This window comes from Bos indicus x Bos taurus, chromosome 13 (genome assembly GCF_003369695.1).
Source record: "Bos indicus x Bos taurus breed Angus x Brahman F1 hybrid chromosome 13, Bos_hybrid_MaternalHap_v2.0, whole genome shotgun sequence".
NCBI classification, from domain to species: Eukaryota; Metazoa; Chordata; class Mammalia; order Artiodactyla; family Bovidae; genus Bos; species Bos indicus x Bos taurus.
In genome coordinates, this window is record NC_040088.1 from 18105567 (window position 1) to 18132365 (window position 26799).

The 26799-nt window shown below is 51.5% G+C and overlaps 1 protein-coding gene across 19 annotated transcripts in view; it reads right to left on the reverse strand.

Annotated features, from left to right (window-relative positions):
• Positions 1 to 410: 410 nt before the first annotated feature.
• EPB41L1 (erythrocyte membrane protein band 4.1 like 1) overlaps positions 411 to 26799 on the reverse strand; it is a 177845-nt gene continuing 151456 nt past the window's right edge. For 9 of the 19 annotated variants that reach the window (XM_027558647.1, XM_027558643.1, XM_027558648.1 and 6 more), the window contains 10 exons: positions 23831 to 25831; positions 23216 to 23323; positions 21726 to 22136; positions 19838 to 19942; positions 17642 to 17722; positions 12887 to 12973; positions 11987 to 12070; positions 9875 to 9955; positions 9450 to 9566; positions 411 to 3768 (listed from right to left, as the gene is read on the reverse strand). In XM_027558647.1, the coding sequence (XP_027414448.1) occupies positions 3760 to 3768; positions 9450 to 9566; positions 9875 to 9955; positions 11987 to 12070; positions 12887 to 12973; positions 17642 to 17722; positions 19838 to 19942; positions 21726 to 22136; positions 23216 to 23323; positions 23831 to 25831 (3084 nt within the window). In that variant the 3' untranslated portion in view covers positions 411 to 3759. The remainder of the gene's footprint in view (positions 3769 to 9449; positions 9567 to 9874; positions 9956 to 11986; positions 12071 to 12886; positions 12974 to 17641; positions 17723 to 19837; positions 19943 to 21725; positions 22137 to 23215; positions 23324 to 23830; positions 25832 to 26799) is intronic. The other 10 variants (XM_027558657.1, XM_027558656.1, XM_027558655.1 and 7 more) reach the window with 5 other exon arrangements.

Below are 26799 nucleotides of genomic sequence, written 5' to 3' on the forward strand. Positions count from 1 at the left end.
GTTTTTCACCTTACTGGATCTTTCTCTTCACTCAGCTCAAAAAGATGTCCTCAGGGAGGCCATCGGGGGCCACCTTATTTAAAGTGGCCTCCTTCAGTGACCATCCCCTCCCCCAGCGCATTTCCTTCCTGGTGCTGATCACTCTGGCTGGAGTCGTCTTTGAGCGCTCGCCTGGTTCGTTCAGTTTCTCCACTAGCCTCTGAGCTCCTGGAGGGCAAAGGCTTTGTCTTATTCATTGTTATTCCCGTAAAGCCAAGACCTGTTCCACACTGGGATCTGCAGATATTTGAATGAAGGTGTTGTAGGTTGAATGAAAATGTTCCAGTTGGGATCTCACCACCCCAATTTTAGCCTGTCCCACAATGCCAACTTGTACTGGTAGCCAAGGTCAGAGAGAGATGCCAACGCAGTTTGTGGTTCAGCATCAAACACATTTATTTCACTTTTATTGAGTATACAAGAACAGAGAGCACACGCATACAGCACGGAGCACTGAGGTGGGGGAGCGCGGGGACGAGAGAGGAGAGAGGGGTGTGAGCAAAAAGGACCAGGACAGCATCGCAGTTGGTTAGGAAGGTGCTTTTTGAAAAAAAAAAAAAAAAAATTTAGAGTGATGTTGCTCATGCAATTTCAGGCCAGTCTTGGAATGTGCTTACAGGATTCAAAAACTGAAACAGGTCTTGGCACTTCCTGTACCCTCAGATTGAAAAGATCCCAAGAAAGCAAAATAGGGGCAAACAAAGACTTATACAGGCTGGCAGAGTGGACAAAGGCCATGGAGGGCATCTGCTTTTCCTGTTCCTTTTGCAAGTGAGGAAACTGAGGCCCCGAAGCGAGGATAAGATGAGCTCAGTGGCATGTGGTGAGTTAGAGGCTGAGCCAGGATGGCCACCCAGAACTCCTGACTGCCCTCCAGGACTTCTTCCACTATGCTACATGGTCTCCTGGGTGGAGAGGTGGCACAGAAAGGACGTGAAATGGAAAATGGAAAAGTAGGTTGACGACAGATATGACAAACATCTATATTCCCTATGAAGAGGAGGATGGGAAGGAAACAGCGCCCTAGATTTCAGCTTTGCAGCTCCCCTCCTCCCTGCTGGCAGATGCCTGCCTCTCTGTGGAAGGTCAGAGCATCTGTGGACTGGAGAGCTCCATAAACCCTGGCTGGCCCACAAACCAAGCCTGGTCACTTCTTCCCTGTCCTGAAGCCACACACATAGGGTCTGTAGGCAGGTGCAGAACCCACAACAAATATTCTCCCTCTGAGGTATGTCCAGTGCGCTCAGGACACCTGGTTCCTGCAAAGACAAGGATGCCTGAGCCAGATTCCAGGTGGCCCAGAGAGGGCAGAGCCACTCCAGCTCTTGGCCCAGAGGGAGTGGGGGCTCTCAAGCTGAGGAGGACGGGGAGGAGGTTCTGTGGCTTCTGTGTAAGAAGAACCTGGCGCACTTCCACTCTCAGGGGGAGCTGGAGGGGGTGTGGCTGGCTGTGCCACCTGAGCCCCAGATTCAGGGCTCTCTCTGCCTCTCCTCTTCACGTTTACCTACAGAGGCAAACACCGTTCTGCCTCAGGTCAGCACCAGTTAAGCAGCGAAGCATATGTGTCACCAAGGGAACGTATAAGCAAGCCTGGGCCCTTGGCAGGGCATCCGCAGATGTCTGATAATTGGAGAGAAGGCGGAAGTGCTCTCAGAGGGGCTGGAGATGTAAGGCTGGCTCAAGGAGCTTCCCAGGTCCCTCTGCTCCCCGCGCCCCCACCGCCATGCTTTCTCCTTGAGCCTAACAATAGTGCCTGGCACAAGTAAGTACTCAGTAAATATTTGTTGAATGAATTTATCAACTGCTTTAGAAGCAAGATGGGGGAAATGAAATGGGACTGAGAAATTAAAGGGCAAATGCCTTCAGAAGGGGCCTCATTGAGCTCACGAAAGCAGCTTGTGTCTGGAAAGCCCACGTGTGCCACAGGGCAATGCCAAGCTTTTGATGGGACCTTCTCCAAGGGCTCCTGTGGTCCGACTCTTAGGGCCCAGGATCAGAGAACAGATGTTGACTGAAGGGGAGGTCTCCAAAGCCAGGGTCTTATTCGAAGGTGGAGCCCCAGCAACACCTCCTGTCCACCTCAGCTTGTTTCAGGAGCCTCTGGGAGTCCAGTTTTGACCTGTCAGGGCCTGCCCATGTACAGTCTCTACCATCGCTGCTTTGACCCAGGAAGAAGAGAATGATTCAGACAGAATACAGGAGTGGTCAAAAGAAAGAACTGAGCTGGGGACATTCAGACAGCCAGGTGGAAGCCACCGTCTTCCGCGGCAGCTGGGGGCATCACCTCCCTTGGGATAGGACTTAGCTGTCACACTGTGGTCAGGGAAAGGCAAGACATGTGGCACAACAAAGAGATGACTGAGAACTGAGGCGAGCCTTCCGGGGAGGTAGGGGGACTGAGCTAGGGGATCTGTGCTGCAGGGTCCTGAGCACGGTCCAGGTCCCAGCTGCTGCTGCCTGGGGGAGAAGGCATCTTGAACCACACCTGGGTCGCTTCCTTCTTGCCAAACCCCTGCCTCTCCATATGGGGACCCCACCCCTCCCCACCAATCAACCAAGTACAAACACCACACACTGTATTTCTACACTGAACTGTCAGCTCCTACTGTGAGCGACCCACAGCCCGAGTCCGGGTCTCCTTGGCTGGGTTGGTTCGGTGAGATCTAGGAACCTTGAGAATACATCAATCACAGTCAGATAATTATCATTTTAAAATGTCAGCTTCATACTTACCAGCACTGTTTATTTTAATATTTGTTTCCTGTTATATGTAATATACATAACTTAAAAGCACATCCATACAAATCTCCTACAAGCGGCACCTTCATAATGAGAACCCATAAACATATAATGTCTACTTTCACCTCCTGTGGCTTGGTTTCACGTTTTTGCTTTTCTTTTTCTCATTTCCAGTGAGAGTCATCTGCAGTGGCCCTCGGCAGGACCAGGACACAGAGGGTGAGGGGTGTGGGGTGGGGGAGAGGGAGGAGGGAACCCAGACAGAAAATGACGAGACGTGTGAGAGTTGAGGGGGAAAGGAGGCGGAAGAAAGGCAGGTGGATTTTGCAGCCCAGTGTCAAGACCCAAAAAATAAGAATCCAGTGTTCCTCCTCCTCCTTTCCGAATGGGGGATTTTTCTTTCTTGGAAAACGGTTGACGGGGGCGTGTCTTGCTGCTGCAGCTTCTCTAACTGGCTGCAAAAGTGTTTTCCTTTGCATTGGAGTGGGCAATGGACGCAGGAAAAGAAGAAATGGGATGCTTGTCCACTGAAGGGAACGTGTAGGCCCAGGAGGCCTTGTACTTCTACAATCAGCGTGGTCTGGCTTGCCTTGGTTGTTCTGCAGGGCTTCAAAGTGGGGTGGGGAGGGGAGCAAGGGATTACTGTTGTTATAATTTTTATTTGTTTGGTTTCCTAGAAAATCCCACCAATTCTTCAATTTGTCTGCAAAGGATATGTAGGCGTTCAGATGTTGGTTGTTGCTGTCGGCCGAATGCTCGGCCAGCCCCGGCAGCAGTGCGAGGACGTGGTGTTTCCTGTGTATATATATCTATATCTATATATATCTATATATATATGCTTTTCCTTTCCCAGTCTCTTTCAGGGACAGTACGTCACAGCTGGGACGTCGGTGTTGAGTTGGAGAATCCAGGATGAAGGCCCCTTCTTTATGGTTCTCTGGCTTGGGTTGGACCAGAAACGCCAGCATCTTTTCACAGAGGTCAGGATTCCTGAAGCCAGAGGTCGGGGGGCAGGGGGTGGAGAGGAGAAGGGAGATGCAAAGGAAGGAAGAGGACAAGGAGAGTTAGTAACTTTTGTCGTCCATCTTTAAATACATGGCTGTTTTCACTCTCTTTACCGTGTGCCCTTGATTATGACTTAGGAAGACAGAGTGACTTATCCAAGCCCACACAGCTGGTAATAAAGTGGCCACTGACAACTCAAGCCACCTTGTTGTCCAGTCACTCAGTCGTCCTCTTTGCGATCCCATGGACTGCAGAACACCAGGCCTTCCTGTCCTTCACTCTCTCTCGAAGCCACCTGTCTGACTCCAAAGTCCATGCATGTTTGCTGGGCTGTGTCCACGCAGGTAGGATCTTTCACTTTGGCTGAAAATTGTTCAAGTTACCTTGAAACTTTGTCCTTAGCTTTCCCCGATCACACTTGTTAGATCACACTTAGCTAAGATCACACTTGTTTCATTTTGTCTTCCTATCTGCTCTCAGATCTAAAAAATATTCAGATGTGATGGCAGAGGTGGGTTTTTTTTTGTCTTTCCTTTCTATTTGCCATGGCCTGCTGTGTCCTGGAGGTTAGTTAAACCCCAGAGAGTAGTGTTTAAGTGAAGAGACTGAAATCTGGATCCCAACTCAAGTTTGACTCCAAAACTTGAGCGGTTGAGGGGTCTGGGCTCCGAAATCAGATAATCTGAAGTCAAATCCCACTGTGTGGTCTACTAACTCTGTCACCTTGGGCGAGTTTCCTTATCTTCTTAGACCTTAGCTGCTTCCTCCATAAAATGGACAGAAGTTGTAGGGAAGATTCAAGATAAGGATCAGCGTAAGTGCTGAGTAAATACTGGCTGTTTTTATCATTACTACTGCTGTTGTTAAGTTAACCACACACTGTTCTGATCTCACTGAGGGCAAGGGCTGTCTCTTACTTACTGCTGTCTTTCCAGAGCCCAACACCACGCCTGACATATAGCAACTACCCAGAACTATTTAACGGGTGGCATATCATCCCTGTCCTTTACCATTTACATGGTCAAGAGCTAATGGAGTGGTAGATAACTGATCCTTCTTGGCTCATTTGATAGATGGGAAAACTGAGCCCAGAGGGGGCAAAGACTTAGCAAGTTGGTGGCAGAAACAAGACTAGAATTCAAGGCTCCTGCTTTGAAATAGGTCAATCCTGCCTACCCCTCACCTTCCCCATTTAATTAGAACTTTGAAAGCAAGAAAGCTCTGGGAAGCTGGGTGGGTGCCACCCTCTTGCTGCCAGTGTTTGGGATATAGATCCTGCCTGAAGGAGGTTGGCCAGTGGAGCAAAGATAGAGCCAAACCCACACAGCTGGTCTGTGAGCTGCAGGGAGAGAAGACTGTGTAAGGCAGGTGATTTCCACACTCACAGCAAGAACTTCAAGAAGGAAGAACTTCATAAGGAAGTCTGCTGGAGCAGGGACAGAAGGAGGATTCAGGGAGGGGAGAGACAATGAAGACTGGCAAGATGGATGCCCACATAGAAACAGAAACTCGTGCAAGAGGCTGGTGATAGAAGTTTAAAGTCTGACTTGCTCAGGGCTCTCATCAACCACTCAATATGACCAAACTATAGGGACAAGGAAGGAAGTTCACATCGCCAAGCACCTTTGGTATGTGAGACAACACCCTCGTAAGTCACTGCTATGCACTCAATATGAACCCCCAAAATTCACAGGTTGAGTCCCTCATCCTCAAGAGGATGGTATTCAGAAGCAGGGCCTTTAGGAGGTGCTCATAAACAGGATGCGTGCTTTTGTAAGAGACATGAGAAAGATGACTTCTCTGCTTTCCACTGCATAAGAACACAGAGAAGATGGCTGTCTACAAACCAGAAGAGGGCCTTCACCAGGAACCAGATTGGCTGGCCCCTTGACCTTGGACTTCCCAGCCCCCAGAACTGTGAGAAATTAAGTGTGTCTTGCTTAAGCCATCCAGTTTTCTGTTCTGTTACAGCAGCCCGTGCAGTCTCTAACACTCATAAATGGGGTTCATTGCAGCAGCTCCAGTGTATAGGTTAACTCCATTTTTAGGTGAGGAAACTGAGGCCCGGGTGGTTCCTCTGGACACACTTTCTGGGTCCAAAGCTGGGTGTGTTCTTTCTACTCCATTCTGCTACTTTCTGAGAAGTTTTTCTTACAATGCTGGCTTCACTTTAAGTTTTCTCATCAATTAATGGAGTACCTGCCTTAGAGGATTTCCCTGATGGTCCAGTGGTTAAAAATTTGCCTTCCAATGCAGAGGATGCAGGTTCAATTCCTGGTCGGGGAGCTAAGATCCCCCACGATGCAAGGAAACTAAGCTGGTGTGCCACAATTACTAAGCCAGCATGCCTCAACTAGAGAGAAGCTGAATGTCACAACTAAGACCCAACACGGCCAAAAATAAATAATTAAAAAAAAAAAGAGTTTCCAATTCAGAGAAGACCTCCCCTCCAGAATTAGTGAGTCTGACTATATGAAGAGTCAGAAGTGGTTTCTACTTGGCGACAATTAATGGGAAGGAAGGTGGACAGAAAAGGCATGTAGAAACTTCTGTCTCTCCAGGGCAGCATAACAAGGTAAGCTTTACAGAAGAATCCAAAAGAGAGAGATAGAGAGAGAGGGTGTGTGGTGACGTGTGGGACAATGGCAGCCAAGGAAGAAGTAAAGGGTGGGGGGAGGAGGAGGGAATGAGATGGCAAAGGGAGCATGGAGGTGGGCAGACGTGAAGACCGCATGGGGTAGGGAGGACGACGCTGGGGTGAGAGCCGAGAGCGCCGAATAGCCAGGGAACACAGGAAGGCAGGAGCCTAGGGGGACTGACTGGGACGCTTCTGGGAAAGACGAAGAGGAGTGAGACAGGGAATGGAGGAGGTACAAGAACCTAGGGAAGCAAATAAGTAGCGAGAGGATTGTATATAACTACAAGAGGGCTTGTCCTGTCTCTTCATTTTGCAAATGAGCGCACCGAGACCCCGATGGTCATGAAGCTAAGTCAGTAGGATGGATGGAATGGAGTCAGGTCCAGATTCCCAGCACAGAATTCTTGGCATCAGTGGCTCCTACACTTGGCTGCACACGGATTTCCCAAGGACCAAGGTATAAATAAAGATTCCCAGGGGGTTTCCCTGTTGGTCCAGTGGTTAAGACTCTGAGCTTGCAAAGCAAACAAGCAGCACGTGTTCAATCCCTGGTCAGGGAAGTTATGCGTACTGTGCAGCCAAATAAATAAAATAAAACTGAAAAAAAAAAAAAAAAAGATTTCCAGGTCCTAACCCAGCACTTCTCAGTCAGACTCTATGACAATAGTTCTCTAGTGTCTGTGTTCCCAGGGTAATGCGGCCAGCTCAGCACCAGCTTGGCAAGTGACCTACACTCTACCCCTCTGAGACCTGGGTAACAAAAAGCAACAATAACTAAGCAACTGAGGGGACAAGAATGACAATTTACCTGAAAGTCTGAGGAAGGCAGGCTCTGCCTGTGATCAGCTTACATGACTTCCAGACCAGCCCTGTCTGGGTCTTCCCTGGTGGTCCAGTGGCTAAGACTCTGCACTCCCAATGCAGGGGGCCTGGGTTCATTCCCTGCTCAGATCCCACATGCTGCAACTAAGAGCTCCCATGGCACAACGAGCCCGGCATGAATAAATTAAGCACACAAATAGACCAGCACTGCCCAACAGAAATACTAGCCACAGATGGAATTGAAAATTTTTCAGATAATAGATTTTCTAGACAATATTTTCTAAACGTCCTAGAAATTTATGGCTTTCTAAAATTTCCAGCTATATTAGTAAAACTCTAATGTTTCAATTTACATCAAAAAGAGTAAAAAGAATCAGGTGAAATTAATTTTAATAATGTATTTCACTTAGCCCAATACATCCAAACATTATCACTTAACATATAATCAATATTAAAATTATTGAACTATTTTATACTCTTTTTCTCCATATATAATCTTCAAAATCCAGCACACATTTTACCCTTAAGGTACATCTCATCTCAGATTAGCCAGTTTCAAGTGTTCAACAGCCACATGTGGCTAGTGGCTCCTACACTGCACAGCACAGAAAATTATTTCCAACACTGTAGAAAGTTCTGTCGGACAGCACTGGTCTAGATTGGAGTTGGCAACGCTTCAGAGTGGCAAGAAAATACTTCCGCACCTTTTCTTGTGACATGAAGGGGGTGGTAATCAAAAGGCTGTAAAAGAAACATTCTTGTGTCTTTCTAGAAAACACTGGTTTTCTTCATCAGGGAAGAGGACAAAAGGAGACCTGCTGCTTGTGGGGGCCTTTGAAATGGATTTATTTTTCAGTGAGGTATAATGTGCAAAGTCAGTCAAGTACACAAATCTAAGTGTGGAGCTTAACACATTTTTATATGTGTACACATCCACGCAGCCCTCCCAGTTCAAGACACTGACACTTCCAGCACCCTTGAAGGTCCCCTTGTGGTTCTTCCCTGTCAATGCCACTTCTCAGCAGGAACTGATATTCAGACTTTGAGCATGTTTAGTATGGCCTGTTTTTGAACTTCCTATGAATGGACCCATTTGTAAGTGTCTAACTTATTTCACTCAACTCAATTATTATAGATCTGATAAAATTCAGTAAATTTCTAGAGGGGCCTCACCAGCTTCCCCCAAGTTCAGGCGGGAGACCTGTCTGCTCTAGCACCATTTCCCTCCTGTTATTCACCAAGGCACTGATGGCCCAAGAGGAAAGAGTAAGGATTGAGGTCCCCTCGGATTCTGGCCCCAGGTGGCCTCAGAAGAGTTTCCAATCTAGCAAGACAGATGGGATGAAGGACTCTGGTCCTCATATTCCTCCTTGGCATCAACTATACTTCAATTAAAAAAAAAAAAGTAGGATTTCCCTGGTGGCACAGTGGATAAGATTTCGCCAGCCAGTGCAGGGGACGCAGGTTCAATCCCTGGTCCAGGAAGATCCCACATGCCACGGAGCAACTAAGCCCGTGCACCACAGCTGCTGAAGCCTGTGTGTCTAGAGCCCGTGCTCCGCAGCAAGAGAAGACCAAGCACTGCAGTGAACAGTAGCCGTCACTCTCCACAACTAGAGAGAGCCCATGCAAAGCAATGAAGACCCAGAGAAGCCTAAATAAATACAATTTTTTTAAAAGATAAAAAATTTTATCTTTTTTCAACTATAAAAGATAAAACTACAATTTTATCTTTTTTCAACATTCAACTATACTTCAATTTGTAAAACTTTCCTTCTTGGCGACATCTAGTGGCTGGTGATGGAGACAGAGACTTGGGGACAGGAATATGACGTGGGCTGGGTAGGACTTTTTCTGACTTCCAGCTTATAGGCAATGGGCCAGTGAGGTTTTGCATATCTCTGTCTATCCCACCTTGGTATCCACCCGTCCAATCCTCTCTCCCCTTTTCTCACCACTTCTGGATTTACTTTTCTGGGTCTGGAGCCTAAAACCCCAAAGAAACCAGTCTTCCTTCCCCTCTGTCCTCATATCAAATCTAGGGGAGCTATTTCTTCCCTTTGAATCCAAAATCAGGAAGCCTGGGGGGTGGTGATCAAAGCTGTGCTGGAGACCCAGCCTCTGGGTGGGTCCTCACATGGAAATGCCTCTTGGAGGACCCTGTTCTCTTCTCTGTCTCACAGCTACTGAGCCCCACGAGCCTCACCTGTGGCTTCTTGTCCCTCTCCTCAGGGGATGGGTCTGTTTCTCTGTAGACGACGGCTTTGGTTACCAGCATGTCGGGATGCTGCAGTTTGGCCTCCTTGATGGCCAAAGCCAGGGCCTGGAGGAAAAGAAGAGCAGGGTGAAGAGCCAGAGCGCACTGAATACGGGTGAGGCCACAGAGACCAGCAAGCCCCTCCAGTGCACAGGGACGCTCCCACAAGTTCATGGCAGAGGGTGGAGCTCAGGTCTTCTGGCTCCTTCTGCCTCCCATTCAGTGCCCCTTCCTTGGGGGCTTCTCCTCTGGACAGGGTCAGCAGGAAGTGGACATCTTCTCTGCTCACACACGCAGCCGTCCACAGGTAACCCAACACGGGAGGGCCGGTGGCCTGGGCAGTGCCACTGGGACCCACGCTCCCATCCACATACCTGGTCTTGATCGACATCTTCGTCCCCGGTGATGATGATCCGCTTCTCAATTCTCGTCTCAGAAAACCCTCCTTTCACAGTCTGCAGAGGGAGAGGGAGGCGGGTTCAGCCTTAGGTCTGGCTGGGGCAGCAGCCTCGACAGGGGACAGAGTCAAAGCACCCCTCAAGGGCAAGGCTGGAATCAGCAGTCGCCTTCTCTCCTGGCTCCCTTGGTTTTTCCCTTTACTAGTTTTGGGACTTCAGACTGAACACCCTGCCTGGCTGCCACTGCTCCCCCAGCTACCAAGCTGCCCTCTCTAGCTCTTCCAAGCTGGGCTTGAATGCTGTGGCCCTCACCCTGGTGAGCTGCCCTTCCACCTTCCTGCCTCGGTACCTCCCGAGCAGCAAGTTGGTATCTCTCATGGTTCTGGGCCTCTCTGTCTTGTGCTGACCTTGTGTGTGTGACCTGGCCTTGCTCACTAGGCTGGGGCTCTTGATGGTAGGGGCCGTTATTTTTGTTCACCTCTGCATCCCCTCCTCCCCCATTCCCCTGCCCCACCTGGCCAGGATAGGTACTAAAATGCGGATTTGTTGAATGAAACACATGAATGAAATGTGAATGGTGACAAGGTTCTCCTTTAAATGACTTCCAACAACACTAGAAGAGAAAATTGCATGAATGATACTTATACATAAGCTGATAGCTGCCACTGTTTTCTGAAGGGGTGGGGCCTGGGAGCAAGCTTAGAAGATGGGGGAGGACTTAACTGCTTAATATATTAAAGGTAGGTGGTGGCGGAGGGAATGCCCAGCTGGAGTCAGGAGTGGACAGAGAGAAGACGGCTCCCAGGGCAGAGTGGATGGCTCCCAGGTGGCAGGGCCAGGAGAGACTTTTGAGCTGTATGCTGCGGGGTGTGTGATGGAACCCCTTCCCATAAACCTTTCAGTCAAGTCATCCTTGCTCACTGATGCTTTTGGTAGGAATGGGCTCTTTCTGGGGACCATACTGTGTGTGGCAGGGGGCAGGGCTGGGGTGGTCTTGCTTATTAAGGGCTAGTGCTGTCTACCAGATTCCTCCTTCGATGCTTGAACGGAACCTCCCACTCAGCCTGGCTCCCTGGCCTCTCTCCTTCAGGACCGCATCTCTGCCTTGGGCTCCCTCCTGTTCTTCCTCCTGGCCACTCAGGCATGGACACAGTGGTGAGCGGGTCCTCAGCCCGCAGGCCCCATCCTGTAAGTCACTGCTGACCCACCGGGAAGGTCTTCCTCCTCTGGCCCCGCCCCTTCCCCTCCTCTGGCCCCGCCCCTTCCTCCTGGAACCCTGCTCCGCCCCCTCACGCCTAGTCTCTTCCACATCTCTCTTCTTTCTCCCGTCTAGCTGCACATCCTAGTGGACCTCATCTCCTCTCCTTAAACCCCTTTTCGCTGGGTTCCTTCCCACTTTAAAAACCTTGATGGCTTTCCATGGCTCTCAGACTCAGACCCTCTGTTGTCACCCCTGTCCTGGGATTTCTCTTTCTTGTCTCTGTTCTGCTTCCCCCTCCCTCAGTTCAACCTAATTTCTCACAGTTCCGCCCCTACATGCTTCTTCCTGGCAGAGACGGCTTATCTTGTTTCTCCGTGTGCACTGTTTGCAGCCCCTCCAGCAGTCCCTAGCACAAAGGTAGCGTAAGGCTGACAAACTAACATTTGCTCAGAGAATGAATAAGCGAACACACGGTTTCTGCTCCCATCTTCCACGTGGCTTAGAACGTCTGCCTCCTCCCTCAAGAGTCCTCCCTGGCTTTCCAAGACCGTGCGCAAACCCCACCTTTTCCAGAAGCCCCTTCCTCATTCTTGGAGCCTTCCTTAAATTGCTCCCTGCTAAATCCCTCTGGCACTTAAGCTCCATGAGGCACAAACACTAGGGTTCACAATGTCTTCCAAGGAGACAGTCCCATCCCCCCAGCCTGGCCGTCAACAATGAAGGGCAGGTTGGTGCCTATGATGCTTAGCACAGAACAAAGTGCACAGCACTCCAGAAACTGGAAACACTGCAGTCTTCTCTATCCACGTCACAGGGCAGAGCTGTGGCGAGCTTCCGAGCCCCGCGGCCAGGCTGGGGGCACACGGGGTCCTGCTGCTGCTACTCACTTTGGTAACATGGGTGGTGGTGGAGGTGGAGAGGGTTTCCGCGGTGGCGCCGTAGGTGCTGGTGAGGACATCTTTCCCGATGATCTGCAGAATATAACCACCACGACCCCACCCCAGGGGTCAGGTGAGGGCGCTGGGGTCTGCAGGATGGGGCGGGGGCGGGGCCAACCAAGGGAGAAGTGGGGAAGGGGGTGGTTCCATGAAGGTGAAGTCTGGAAGCCAAGATGCTTTGAGTCACCAAGTCTAAGAACTCAGGAATACTGGAGTCTTCAGAATGCTAGACCCATGAAATTCTCAAACCCTGGAATCTAAGATTCCGAGAACCTGAGATTCCTAAGGTCTTGAATCCTAACAAGACCCTAGAATTTAAGAATCCTGGCCTTTGAGAAGGATGAACAGAGGGATCCCAGGGCAGAAACAGAGCACTCCTCATCCCCCATGCTGTCAGGGTGGGGAAGACGCTCTTTCTGGGACTAGATGATGAAGACGACAGATCTGGAGAACAGAGGCACTGCCAGAGACCTCTCAGTGACAGACTCAGGCTGCTGAGGGTGGAGTAGGTCCAGAGTCCAAGCCTCTGGACTCCTAGTCCATTACTCCTCCTGGTCAGTAAGGACAGCAGATGCCAAAGAGCTGTGACGTTACAGGCATCACCAAGGGGAGGGACCAGTTCATCCCACTCTGCTGCCCTACTTGTACGTGGGGGGTGGGGGGGGGCAATGGACGAGACCCTGACCAGGGAGCCCTGTGGGCATCCGAAGGTGATGCCGTTTCCTAGTGCTGTCCTTAAAGGGGCGGCCTCCCAGGCTCCACGCCGCACTTGCCTTGGGCCACGTGTGGACCCACGTCCACAATGCTCTGTGTGGAGTCCCCTAGCCTGAGCTGGCCCTGCCCACTTACCGGAGAAAGAGAACGGATTTCCGTGGCCACCGTCTGTGGGCCTGGGATCATGGCAGCTGCCCCCTTCCCGGACTTGAGACTGTTCTCCTGGGGAAACAATAGTGCTCAGATGGCCAGGTCTCAGGTGGGCGGGCCCCCAGGATGGCCGGAGCACATGACCATGGAGCTCTCCCAGCCACAAGGTTGAATAGTGACGTTAGAGGCAGAGAGCTGAAGGCATCATTCAGTTCAGTCTGCTCCTGTTCATCCCTTGCTCGCTCACTCAACACACACGCTTACACACTTACACACCCACACATTCAACAAATATTTACCGAATGCCTGGCATTAGGAACACTGTGGTGAACAAGACTCAAGACTCAATGTTCTCCCTGTAAGTACTAACAAAGGAGTCGAGACATCCAGGCCCTGCCATGTTCCAGCCACGTGACCTGGGGCAGACCCACCTGCACTCTCCAAGCCTCCTCGATTCACCTACATAAAAGGACCCTGCAGTATACAGGTTCATCAGTGGCAACAAACGTCCCACTCCAGTGGGAGATGTTGGTAATGAGGTGCAGGTCGGGGGTTGTGTATGTGCTGGGGGACAAGGGGTCTAGGAGAAATCTCTGGACCTTCCTCTCAAGTTTGCTGTGAACTTAAAATTGTTCTAAAAGAATAAAGTCTTAAAAGAAATTTTTTTAAAGGGAGACCCCTGTCCCACTTGCACAGGGACATTATAAAACTGACAGAAGATGAAAGGGCTTTGCAAACAGCAATCTGTCAGGTAAATACAGGAGTACAGGCTGATACTAACAACATGACGACTACTGCTTTATGAGTGCACATGAGGTGCTAGGTATTGTGCTAGGGATGCATGGTCTCATTTAAGCCTCTGAACCACCTAGGAAATTGTTTTAATATTCCTGTTTTACAGGTGAGAAACTGGAAGGTCAGGGAATGTTAAGTGGCTTGTTCAAGCCCCCGTACAAGTGAGTGACAGAGCCTGGATTTAGATCCAAGTTGGTCAGACTCCAGATTCAACACTCTCCTTCTGCCATGCCCCTCTGCCCTTGAAGCAGCTCTCCTGGTCCAGCCTTGGGATCTAACTCCTAGATATTCCTGGAATTGGACCCAGGCTTACTGACCCACACTTACTCCAGTGTTCTTGCCTGGGAAATGCCATGGACAGAGGAGCCTGGTGGGCTACAGTCCATGGGGTTGCAGAGCAGTCAGACACAGCCTAACGACTAAACAACGACAATGACTGGTGGGAGTCTCCATCTCCCACTTCCTGCACCACCGCAGGGCTCAGCCTTGTCCATCCAGGGGCCCAGAGCTGTGTCCACTCTGCAGCTCCCCAGTGGGCTGAGCCTCAGGTCTGGACTGTGCATGACTGATTCTAGATCTGGACCTCTGTCTGCCAGGGGATGGGTGAGGACAGAAGCCCTCTGCCTTCGCCCCACCCTCCCCTGATCTAGCCCCAGCTGTGGGTAACCTGGTTACCTGGTATTCTAATCACAAGCCACTTTCTCAGAGAGCGTCCCAGAATGTGGCTCAGCAGCAGGCCTGAAAAGGGCAGCCTTCTGGGCTTCAGGCTTCCTTTCTCCCAGCCAGGGAGACAGCCACTAGCCCCTCTGAATCCTCCCATCCCTCCAGGCCTTCAAACCTCTACTTCCTCTATGGATCCCTGTTTTCTAGCCAAGCCTCACCTCCACCTTCACACTGCTGGGCACACAGGTCGTTCCAAGCAAGGTGCCAGCTACTCCACTTGCCTTTCCCAGATCTCCAGCTCACCAGTCACCTCTCCTGCCTCAAGGAGGAGCACCCCTTCTCCCTGGCTGGGGCTACACCCCCATTTCCACGCCAGGTCCTTCCTCCCCAGACTCGGGCCTCCTCTCCATCCCGCTCCACTCCCCCCACTACTCTCTCTGAGACGCCTCGGCTACTCAAGCCTTCTATGGCCTCGTCAAAGCCACAGTCCCCTCTCCCTTTATCTGCAGCTCAGATCTTTCTTGAACCTGAGACCTTTAAAACCAACTATCTCCGCGACATTTTCCCCTGGAAATGTCCCACAGGCACCTCAGGCTCAATCAGACCCCAAATGGAATTCACTGCTTCCCTCACCCCCAACACATACCTTCTGCTGAGGAGCACCCTCTGCTGTGCTCCTCGTTGGTGTAAATGCTTCTCAGACTTGAGGGGTATCACCTGAAGGACTTGTGATAAAATAGACAACCCCCACACCCGGGCTCCAACCTGTAGTTTTCGAGTTGTCTGGGGTGGGGCCTGAGAATTTCCTTTCTAGTAGATTTCCAGGGCGACTGAGCAGCCTCACTGGTCCATCTTTCTTCCCATCATCTGAACGTCCAATCAGTGACTAAATCCTGCCTCCAGACAGCGTTAACCCCATCCCCCTGGTCAGCCTCCACCACCTCTCACTCTGGCCCTGCCCCAGCCCCTAAACTAGTTCTCTCCCTGCTCTTTCCGTCTCTCCCAGCGGAATGTAGGCTCAGCGCTGCTGTCTCCCTCCGCGCTGGATTCTCAGTGCCTGGCTTTACACTACCTCACACACCGTGGGTGTTCAGTAAATATTTGCTGCAGGAAGGAAGGAGGGAGGGAGGGTAGGAGGGAGGAAGGATTAGAGGGAAGAAGGGGAAAAAAAGGGATGCGAGCTCCCAAGGGAAGGAAATTTGTTCCAAGAATGTTCCACACAGGTTGCTAGAGTTATCTTTCTAAAACACAGAAACACATATTTGATGACACCATGCCCCTACTTAAAAAGCTGAAGGGCTTCCCTGGTGGTCCCAGTGGCTGGGAAACTGCACTCCCAATGCAGGGAGCCTGGGTTCGATCCCCGGTCAGGGAACTGGATCCCACATGCTGCAACTAAGACCCGGCACAGCCAAATAAATAAATAAATATTTTAAAAATGGAAGTGAATCTCCATGGTCTCCAGAATGAAGTGTGAACTTCATACATGACATCTGAGGCCCTTTCAGCCCAGCCTTCCTTTCCAGCCCCTTCTCCCCCTGCTCCCCGTCCACACACTTGACATCTCACTTCCCTGACCACTTCCTTTCCCTAAATGCTCCACTTTTTCATATCTTTGCCTTTACACCTGCTGTTACCATGACCTAGGAAACCTCCTCCCATGACTGCCCCCTAATTTTATCCTCCAGGGTAGCTCAGATGTCACTGCCTAGGGAAAGCCTTCCCAGGCTCCTGCAGTCTCAACCCATGCCCTGGGCTCCCTGGGAAAGCATTATTACACAGTTCCCTGAAGGCAGGAAAAAATAATGGCCACTCTTATTTACAGACCACTTACAGTGCGCTAGGCACTCTTTGGAGGGCTTTACATAGATTACCTTAGTTTAGCCTCATCTCAACACTTTGGGGATATACTATTGTTCCCCCCCACCCCATTTTCCAAGTGGAAACAGGTCTGAAAAGGTTTTGGGTAACTTGTCCAAGGTCACCCAGCCAGGAAAGTGGGAGAGCCGGGCCTTGTTCACCACTGTGTGCCAGGACCTAAACGATAGATGTGCCCGTGATTATCACTTGGACGAGTGAGTTCTAACAAGCAGTGTCTTTTCTTCAACTCTATATCCCCATTCCAGGCAGAGTAGAGACTAATACATGTTTTTAGAACAAATGAATGGATGGATGGATGGATGAGTAAATGAATGATGTAACTGCCTGCTCACCATGGTACAGATTTACATTTAGCCCGAGGACCATCCTGATGCCACATGGCAAAGGGTTGAGGGGAGAAGAGTAACAGAGTGACCCATGGAGAGTGTGCAAGCTGGTCACTGGTTTAGGCTTATGTATCTTAAAAGTCTTTATTTACTCAAAACCTTCCTATGGAGTAGCCTAAATTAATGTATAATTTTCTTCCTATGTGTGTATCAGGAGTTTGGCAAGAGAAAGCATTTGAAAACAACCTCCCCCAGCTCAAGACAGATCCAGCCCGGGCACTGATGCCCGCTCAGCCCCAGCCCCAGCCCCACAGGGGCCACTGTTCACAACGGTCAGAATCGGGGAGCAGAGCAGAGCAGTTGAGGTGGACAGTGGGGCTTCCGGACCCAGAACACCTGGCTTTGACCTGGCTCTAGCATATGTTTGGTGGTGTGACATTGGGTAAGTCACTTTACCTCTCTGAACTTCATTTTCCTCCTCTGTAAAGGATGGAGGAAAAAGAGCATCCACCTCACAGCTCTTTTCTGCCCCCTGAGGGTGCTGCATGGAGTCACAACCTGTGGCTGAATGCTAGCTGTGCTGTGTCATCATTTGAAGAATCTGATGTGATTCTTCAGAGCAGAACCACAGGGTCCCTCAGGACTTGAGCTTCTGGCTTAAAGTCACCACACGCCATCTACTGACCAACGTGAGGAAGTGGCCTGGGCCACCCACAGGTGCCAGGAGGGTGGATTTCATCCAGGAAGGATTTTATCAGCACAATCCTTCCGTGTTGCTGATAATCAGTTACTCAGACAGTAGCATCCTCTCTTTGTCCCTGCCATAGCTCAGATGGTCCAGATGACTGAAACTCAGGGATGCCACCTCCCACATTATTCACTTTGCAAAACTGAGATCTCACAGGCTATCCTGTGGCAGCTACGGGCCAGACTTTCAAACTTCGGCTCTGTGTCCCACGCCTGACACAGTGAGGTGGATGAGGGCTTCCTGCCACACCTGGCGAGGTCAGCTTGTTATCTGGCTGTTTCAGGGGCAAGGGGCTGGTCAGAGAGGCAAGTCTCAGGTCCTACTTACCATGGTGGTTGATATGGTCTCTGTGGTGATGGAGGGAGGAGTTGTGAGGAACTCCTTCCCTCCTGGGGCAGTCCCATCAACCTGGGGGCCAGAGGAGGAGTTGTTAGAGGGGTGTGGGGAGAGAGAAAGAGTACCGAAAATGACTGCAGCATCTGCCACCTGGGCAGGAGGCATCCCCAGGTACCAAGCGGCAGGCAGTGTGAGCGAACGTGGGGAGGGGGATGTCCACACACCATATGCATATGTGTGCATGCATTCAGTTGTATCTGACTCTTTCTGCGGCCCCACAGACTGGCCCGTCAGGCTCCTCTGTCCATGGGATTCTCCAGGCAAAGATACTGGAGTGGGTTGCCATTTCCTCCTCTGGGGGATCTTTCCAACCCAGGGATCGAACCTGCATCTCTTCTGTCTCCTGCATCGACAGGCAGGTTCTTTACCACTAGCACCACCTGGGAAGCCCTATCCAGACACAGACCAAACTACAAACGGGCCTCAGGTCATTCCAGGTCACAGGTCCTCCAGCTCATTCAGATTCTTTTATTTCACAAATGGAAAACAATCCCAGATAATTTGAAACATTCTATCCAAATTTCAGAGCCTGCGTTCTTTGACTGAGGAGCCCACTGCTAAGGATTCACCCTTCGGATGCATACTGAAAGTTTTACCAGGGAGTCTGAACAGAAAAGTTCATTGCAGCATCAGTGTTAACTGCAAAAGACAAAAACAATCACAGGTCCGTTGATGGGAGATAAATACATGCTAAATCAGGATCCATTCCTAAGTTGGAATAAGGAGAGTGAGGTGGGTCCACATGGGCCAACAGGGAGGGATCTCCAGGGTAAATATTAAGAAAAAAGGTAAAATGTAAAAGAGAGAACAATCTCTTTTGTGTAAAAAATTTAAATATCTAGAGATGTAAGCACATATGTTAGTATATGCATAATTTTTTTTCTGGGAAGAATCACAAGAAAAATTTCATTCTGTTCTGTTTGAATTTCATAACTGTGACTATTTTGTTGTTATTTTGTTATAGGAGCTGTGGGGCCATTTTTAGTTTTCTACTTCTCTGTATAAAAACAAAGCCAACACACATTACTAAAACAAAACAGACCAGTGGAGCAGCTTGCCCAGGGTCACACAGCTTGTCAGAACTCGAAGGTTTTTACAGCTGCACTAGCCACCTCAGAAACCTCTATGCATGTTATCAAAGATGGAGAAAAAGTTCGGGAAAGGACAGAGTTGCCCACATCGTGTAGATTTACATCTTACTTTAAGTTCTTGAGACAAAGATTGGTCTCCAGGGAAAAAGAGCCCCAGCACTGCAGTTCCTCTGGCCAGCAAGAACCAAGAGGAAATCTACCAGACCCTCAGTCTCCCTTTTCAGAGCTTAAAAACGAAAGGAGCTGAGAAAATGCACTGTAAGTAATGGATCTGTGTCTGTTTGCAACTGCCTCTCCAGGTTAGGCTTCCCTGGTGGCTCAAACAGTAGAGAATCTACCTACCATGCAGGAGACCTGGGGTTCAACCTCTGGATTGGGAACATCACCTGGAGAAAGGGATGGCAACCCACTCCAGTATTCTTGCCTGGAGAATCCCATGGACAGAAGAGCCCGGTGGGCTATAGTCCATGGGATCGCAAAGAGCTGGACACGACTGAATGACTTAACACTTTCTCCAGGGTACTAGGTATTTTTACATCTTGCTGAGCCAAATAACTTATCTTTTTTTTTCCCTCAGTTTGTTCATTCTGTCAGTCTGATGTGGAACCCCCATGCATTAAAAAAAAAAGACCCCATGTGAGCAGCTCTGATTAAAGCTGAATTGGGATCTGTCTTCTCTCAAAGCAGTCCCTGGGATAGCTCAAGAAACCTCTCCAACTCCTTCAAGTGACCCATCGTCACTTGATAAGACCCATTGTCTTATCCATGTAACACTCCCAGGAGAATAAAGGCCACATGACCATCCCCATTTTACAGATGGGAAAATTGAAGCTTTAAGAGGAATAGTCTGCCCATCCCATCACCCACCCATGGGGCTCAGGGAAGATAATGAAGCTTGGAAGAGCATTGGGGTTAAAATTGTGGCGCTGGGGGAAGCCAAGGTGGCAAGGGCTGGCCAAGGGAGTTTGCCACAGTGGGGACGCCACACTCCAATGCCCAGTTTCCTTGCTCAGGCACATAGGAAAGCACAGGTTACCTGGGTGGTGTCCACAGTGGCAACCCTGGTCTGCAGTACAGCCTCTGGCTCAATCTTCTTCCTGATGGCCAGGCTGCTGACAGTCATGGTTTCTGTTTTCACGGGCTGTAGGGAGAGGAAGGAGAAACACTGTGTCTCAAACCCCAGAATGATTCCTGCTCACAGGCAACTGCGACGTAGGGTCAGCAGGTGAATTCCAACCCCTGCTGCTGGCTGACTTTCCAGAGGGTGATGCAGGCCAGGGCAAAAGAGGCCTGGTGTGATGTCATAGACAAACAGCCTTGGAAGGGAGCCAGACCCATCAGCAGCACCCAGACAGGCTGCCTGTGACCCTGCGACAATACAACCTCATGGTGGTCCAACCTCATGGTGGTCCGTGCTGGTTTTCAGGCTACCATTAAGAGAACATTCACTATTCAGTAAACATGCTCCTTGCTGGGTCTCACATCCAGCATCGTCGTGATATACACCGTCCTGAATGACTTCAGGGGTGATGCCACCACCTCCCAGCTGCTTTGTCTGTTCTTTAGAGCAAGAGTCACACACTTGGGGGTGCGGGGAAGGGGCAGGCAGCAGATGTAAACGAGTGAAGTGGGCTTGCTGAGGATGGGGATGAACTGGAGAGCACATGGGGTCCACTCAGGTTTGGTCTGAGTGACTGGATTATCTGATTTTTTAAAAGATATTAAAAAAAAAAAATCCTTGGATCTTGTAATCATCGTCCTGATTTTTAAACCAAGGTCAAAGAAAACACCCTGGGCAAACAGATTACAGCCTCTACTCTAGAAGTCTTATGTTAAAAGATTAGTATCTTCTGAGTCCTCCATTGAACCTAGTTCATGGCTATACACACAGCAGGTGCTAACATATGTGAATGAAAGAATGAATAAATAAATGAATGAATGAATGCCAGTTTTCATCAGGTTGGGAGGCTGGTAAGAGGGAACTCTTCTTTTAATAGATGGTTGTAACTTAGAGATCCAGCCACTCATTCAGTTAATCATTATTAGTGCTTGGTATGTGCAAGCTTAGTGGAGTTGCCACCTGGTAGGAACGCAGACCTGTAAGCCAGTAACCTGACAACTTGTAGTTATGATGGGAGTGGAAGCAAGCAGAGCAAGGGGGCTGAGCAGGGAACAACGCTTCTGCCCTGGGTAGTCAGGAAAGCATTCACTTGTTAAGCGACATGTGAACTCTGTTCTGGAACGTGACAAATTCGCAAGGCAGAGAAAGGGAGAAAAAACTTTCTCCAGAGGGTTCAGCACGGAGTGAAAAACCAGAATGGATGAGCTCCTATTTCAACGCCTGGAATGTGGGGGAAGGGAGAATGTGGTGGGAGGCAGCTGGGGCTGGAAGAGACGCAAAAGCAAAGGAATCGGGACCAAAGGTCCCCTGTAAGAAGCCCTGAGAGCAGAGAGGCCCAGACCCAGTCTGTCCCCGAGTCCCCTTCTGCAACGACGTTTCCTTTTCTCTAGGAGTTTCCACTGTTCCCCCAAGACCCCAGGCCCCAGGGAGAGGAGCCAGCGCAGGGATCAGAAACAAACATCTGGCTTTCAGAGCAGGGCGCCCCCATGAGTCCACAAGCACACAGTCTGCAGGTGCCATGCAACGCAGGCAGGGGGAGGAGTCGAGTCGGACCAGACTGCCTGTCGTCACGTGACCTCAGGCAAAAGATGGGGTCACGGGGTTAAAGTGCCCACGAGTGCACGTTAGGGGTAAACCGAGCTGCCGAACATGCGAGCACAGAACCATGCTGCTCTGCGGAGGGGCGGTCATGCAACACGGATCAGAGCTTCCGGCTGGCGGCTCAGTCTTCTCACGCGTGGCCCAGGGCCCTCTGAACATGCAGTGCCCGGCGGGCCCGGGTCCCGGTGACGCTCCACTGTACCTCGAACTGGGCCATATCCGGGGTGGAGCAGGCCCCATGGTCTGGGCTGTCCTCCAGGCCTCCGGACTCGTCATCCTGGCTGGGGCCCCGTTTGTTGAGATCCCGTGAGAACACCAGGCCCTCGGTTTCCGAGTCGCTCTTGTCTCGGTCAAGCTCAGGCAGGCTGCGGGAGAAGTCTTCGAAGGCGCTGCCGTGGTAGTCGCCGATGACCGTGAAGTCGACCTCGGCCTCCAGGCTGGACGTGGAGCTGACGGTGATGCTGGAGCACTTCCGCTCAATGGCCAGGTGGTTGTCCTTCAGGAACACGGCGTCCCTCTCCTGGTCTTGCTCCTCATCTCCCGTGTCACTCTCTGGGGCCCTGGGCCGTGGCGGTTTGACCTTCTCCTCGGAGCCCTCCCTCAGCCCTGCTCTCTATGGCCAGATAAAATCAGAGGAATGGTGGGGTGTGGGATGGGGGGAGAGAGAGAGAGAGAGAAAGAGAGAAATCAAGATGGTGAATGACAGAAGAAATCTTGGGGCAGCTGATGCCCCCAAATGGAAGAGCAGGTCAGGAAAAGAAAAACACCCCCGGAAAGGTTCTTTGACACCATAATAAGCTTAAAAAAGAAAAAAAGAAAAGAAAACATACACACAGAAAATTTCTCAAGAGTGAGGACGCTCCTTTCCGAGGGTCTCTCGCTGATGGCAAAAGCAAGTACAAAGCAAACATCCTGCCAGTTGGGCCTGGACAGGAGGCTCCATCCAAGGTTTGGATCTGGGAGTTTATCAGAAGCGGCACTGCGCACGCGGCAGGGATGGGAGCCCGGACCCCAGGCCCATCCGTGCAGGCGGACATTGAGGAAACAGAAACCAAGGAGGGAGGCCCAGGGACTTGGGGACACCCAGGATGGGGAGGCAGAGAGGCTGGAGCCAAGAGCTTTGAGGAACAAAGAGGAAGCCAGCACGCTTTGTCAATTCCACTGAGTCTCGGTGGGCGGAGTCAGCGTCGTCTAGAGGGAGGAGCCACGGGGGTAATTCCTGGGAGCTGGGCGCTACAGCCCTCCACCCTGAGCTCTCTGAGAGGAGGTTCTGGTCAAATCAGTGCAATTGACAAGAGCAGGCCGAGAAAGTGCTGGAGGGGGACCAGCCACTCTTGTCTGACATACATACCTCTCAACTTGGCCTGTCAGGGATTAAACACCACACACACATTTTTGGCTGTTTTACGACATTCTTTTTTAAAAGACCAATCTAACATCCACCAAATATATTTTTTAAAGTACTTGGCTCCAGGTTCTAGAGACTCAGTAGGCTTAGAGATTCACTCGCGAGACAAGCCTCCGTTCAGCCAGTTTCTGGAAGGTTGAGAGGTGTGAGGACACATTCCAGACAAGCCAGAGGTGAGCTGCCACAAGAGGCGCTGCCCGAGCAGGTGGGGGTGTGAAGGCCGCGAGGCACCCTGGCCAGGTGAAGGTGACCAGGTCATTAGGGCACCGAGGGGCTGCAGAGACCTGAGGGCCCGGGGGGCTGGCGAATCTCAGGTGCCCCCCCTTTCCTGGGGGGTTCGCCGCTAGGCTGGTGACCTGCGTCTCTTGCCTGACCGCATCTCCGGCTTTGTTCTGGATTAGAGAAGACAGTTAGTCTTAAGGAGGCAGAAAGGAACTTGGCACTGGGACCGAGAGGGAATCAGAAGCGAAGGATGGAAACCTCTGGACTGTCAGCTTCCCGCGGGCAGGAGCATCAGGGAAGGGAAGAGGATGAAGGAAGATCGCTGGCCAAGCCAAGCAAAACGGCAGGACCCAGCAGGTGGGGGCAGCAAGGCAAAGCGAGTGTGTAGTTTGCCGGAGGTGGTGCCACCTTCTCCACCCGGGCTGTGGGACCCTCCGGGCGCTGGGTCACACCAGAAGCCTAGGGTCTCTGTGGCTAATCTAACATGGGCCAAGCAGATGAACCCGTCATTCCGCCTGAGCCACACTCAGGCCCGTTTAGGGAAGAGAACTCATAGGGTTGGACAAGCAGCCTCTGGTTGCGGTAATGACGAGGGGCCCCGGAACCATGCTTCTACAGAGCTACGCGGCATGCGGTCAGCTCCCCGGCCGGGGGCGGCAGTGGGGGTGGGGGCTCACGTGGCCAGTTCCCCCAGGAGCTTCCTCCAGTGTGGTTTCACAGCCTGGATTGCTGGACACGAGCTCGACATCCTTGCGTCCTTCCCGAGGGAAGGATGTAGAGACGCCCTCCCGGAGGCGGCTGGGAGCCGGCGGCATCGTTGAAGGCTGTGTGACTGTGGGGACAGCCAAATCCCCCGGGGGCTGGAACTGGACACATCCCAGGTCGAAGCGCTTACTCCGCTGTTGCTCTGCCTGCCCCGTGGAGGCCTCTGAAGACAACTCGTGGGCAAAGGCCCTGGTTTCCCCCAGGCCTGTCCAGCGAGTTTCAGCTCCATGGGTCTCAAAGATGCGGATTTTGTTGGCCACGGAGGTCTTGCTGATATCTTCCAAGGAGCCCTCTTGACCCCCAGCCTGGAGAGAGGGCATCTCCCTGTGCTTCGCTGCAGGGAACACCAACCCCTCTGCCTCTTCAGAGATGATTCTGGGCTTCCTGCTGGCGACGGGAGGGGCCCTGCGCTCCCCTCCGTCCGTCGGGGTCACAGCCAGCCCGACTTGGTGCTTGGGCTCCGGGCTCTCTTTAGAAGGATGGGCATATTTGAGAAACACATGGGGCTGTTCTCCAAAGGGGTCCCTGAGCTGCACAGGCTCCCCTGCCCCATGAGGGGATGAGCTTGGAGAAGCTGCCTCTGGAGAAATCTGAGCTGCAGATGGAAGAGGGGAGGTCGGGAGCGGGGTGATCACTTCCATCTGAAGGAACGCTGGGACTTTGCTGTCCTCTGCTTCAGATTCTCCTGTCTGGGTGTGAACTGGTCCCCTCTCTTCGGGCAGGAAGTTACCTCTGTCCGGCCTGGCTGGCTTCCCGACGTCGCCAGGCGGGATGGCCCACGGAAGGGCAAAGACCTGGGGGTCTGGATGCATGGCCCCTCCTCTGTGAGGTGAGTGGTTCCGTTCTCCAGGGGGGCTTTTCTCAGCCTTTCCCATCAAATCTCCACTCTTGGGGGCCTCTTCCTCGGCAGCTTCTGAGGATAAGGCGTGGGCAGCCTCTCCTTCCACCCCACACTGAGCTGCGTCCCCATCCTCAGCGAACGTCAGCCCTGGAGAAGGTCCCTTTCCGAGCTGCTCAGCAAAGACCTCCAGGTCCTCTGGTCGGTGGTTCCTGGGGGACCCTGCCTCATCCTCTGGGGAAGCTGAGGGGGCGACACCCCCATGGTGCTTGTTCCCAGCAGCAGCAGAGCCCCACGGGCCTGAGGAGTCCAGCTCCAATCCTTCCGTGAACCCCTCCACCAGCTTCCGCCTGGTCTCCCATTCGGATGGGGCATCTAAGTGCTCTTCTCTCTCCTCCAGGGGTGGAGGGAGGACTTGATCTTCAGCATCTCTCTCTCCGCAGCTGAAGTAGAAGCTTCTCTCCGCGAAGGAAGTGTCAGTTTCATCACTGGAGTCGGCTCTGGCTTCTGTGTGGCCGGGGTCCAGAAGAAACGACCGGAGTCCTGCCGTGTCGGAGGCTGGAGAGGGCACATCCACCTCTGCGGGTTGGATGCCCGGGGCAGTGGGTCTTCTGCGAGCCTGGAACTCCTCCAGCTCCTGCCTCAGCTCTGCCAGGCCCTCCAGCTGATCATCGGAGGCCGGGGGTTTCCTGACCACTACCTCTGCAGCATCCACCCTGAACTGGGAGCCCTCTGGGAGCCTTCCTGCTGGGGTGCAGCCTGGAGCCAGAGAAGCCCTTTCTGGGCATCCCCTGGCCCAGAGGGCTTCCTCCCACATGGACTCGAAGTCTTCAGGGCTTGCGATCATTCTTCCTGGTCGCTGTGCGTTTGTTCTTCTGGCTCCCACCTTTTCTTCTGTGGCCACTTCCACCTTGAACTTGTCCACCAGGATGTCTACCTTGGAGAGTCTGCCATCAGCAAGGATGCCGGCGAGGCTGGAGTCACTTCCTTCCTGCTGCATGCTGGTCACTTTTAGGAGACTGAGCTCTTCTGGCCTAATGTACTCTCTCTCTATAAATACCCAGTGCTCTGAACCCTGCGTTTCAATTGGAGCAAGAGGAGTTAATATGAAATATCAGGCACCTGAAGAACGCATCACTTTTTCCCTCTGCAAGAAGGGGCCAAGGTCAACTTGTCCCCAGAACTGGCAGGGCAGAGGAAGGCATGACAATGCTGGTCAGCCTCATCAAGGATCAAGGCTACACTTCCCATCAAGGCACCCAACCAATTATCTACTGATGTTATCTACCCCTCAACCACCACCCTAACTTGGTAAAATGGAGTGGGGGTCTCATACCCTCCCTGTGTTAACCAAGGGGAAATGGAGATCTATCGATGGTCCAGGACTCTTTCTCTTTTAATAGTAAAACTGTCAGTGACAGAGGGGAAAGTAGCTTACATCACGTGGAACCTTTGAAGGCTAGAGCCAAAAGAACTCCTAAGACTTCCTCCAGTCCAGTTTTCTCTGCGTACTGAGAAATGGGGTAAACTGAGGCCTAGAGAAGGTCAGTGACTTACTCCAGGTCACGGTCAACTGATGGTACAGTCAGGAAAAGAATGCTTGATTTTTGATGCCTGAGAGCTTGGCCAACTTACAGCCAACAGAATATGGGTCCCAACTGTGGTCTAATGTCCAACTGAGGGGGAAGCACTGAGTTGAGTTTCACAGGCCACAGCCTGAAACCTTTTTGCAAGAGCTAATTGGAAGGAAAGAGATTAGAGTGAAAACTGCCACACGGCCAGATCTAGAGGTCAGTACCAGTCACCATAATGGTTTAAACAGTTTGAGTTCTGTGGGGTTCATTCCCCAAAAAACAAATACCAAGGCCTATTCTTAGAAATGACTTTCCTGGTAGCTCAGATGGTAATCTGCGTGCCATGCAGGAGACCCCAGTTCAATTTCTGGGTCGGGAAGATCCTCTGGAGAAAGGACAGTTCTTACTCCACTCTTGGGCTTCCCTGGTGGCTCAGTTGGTAAAGAATCTGCCTGCAGTACGGGAGACC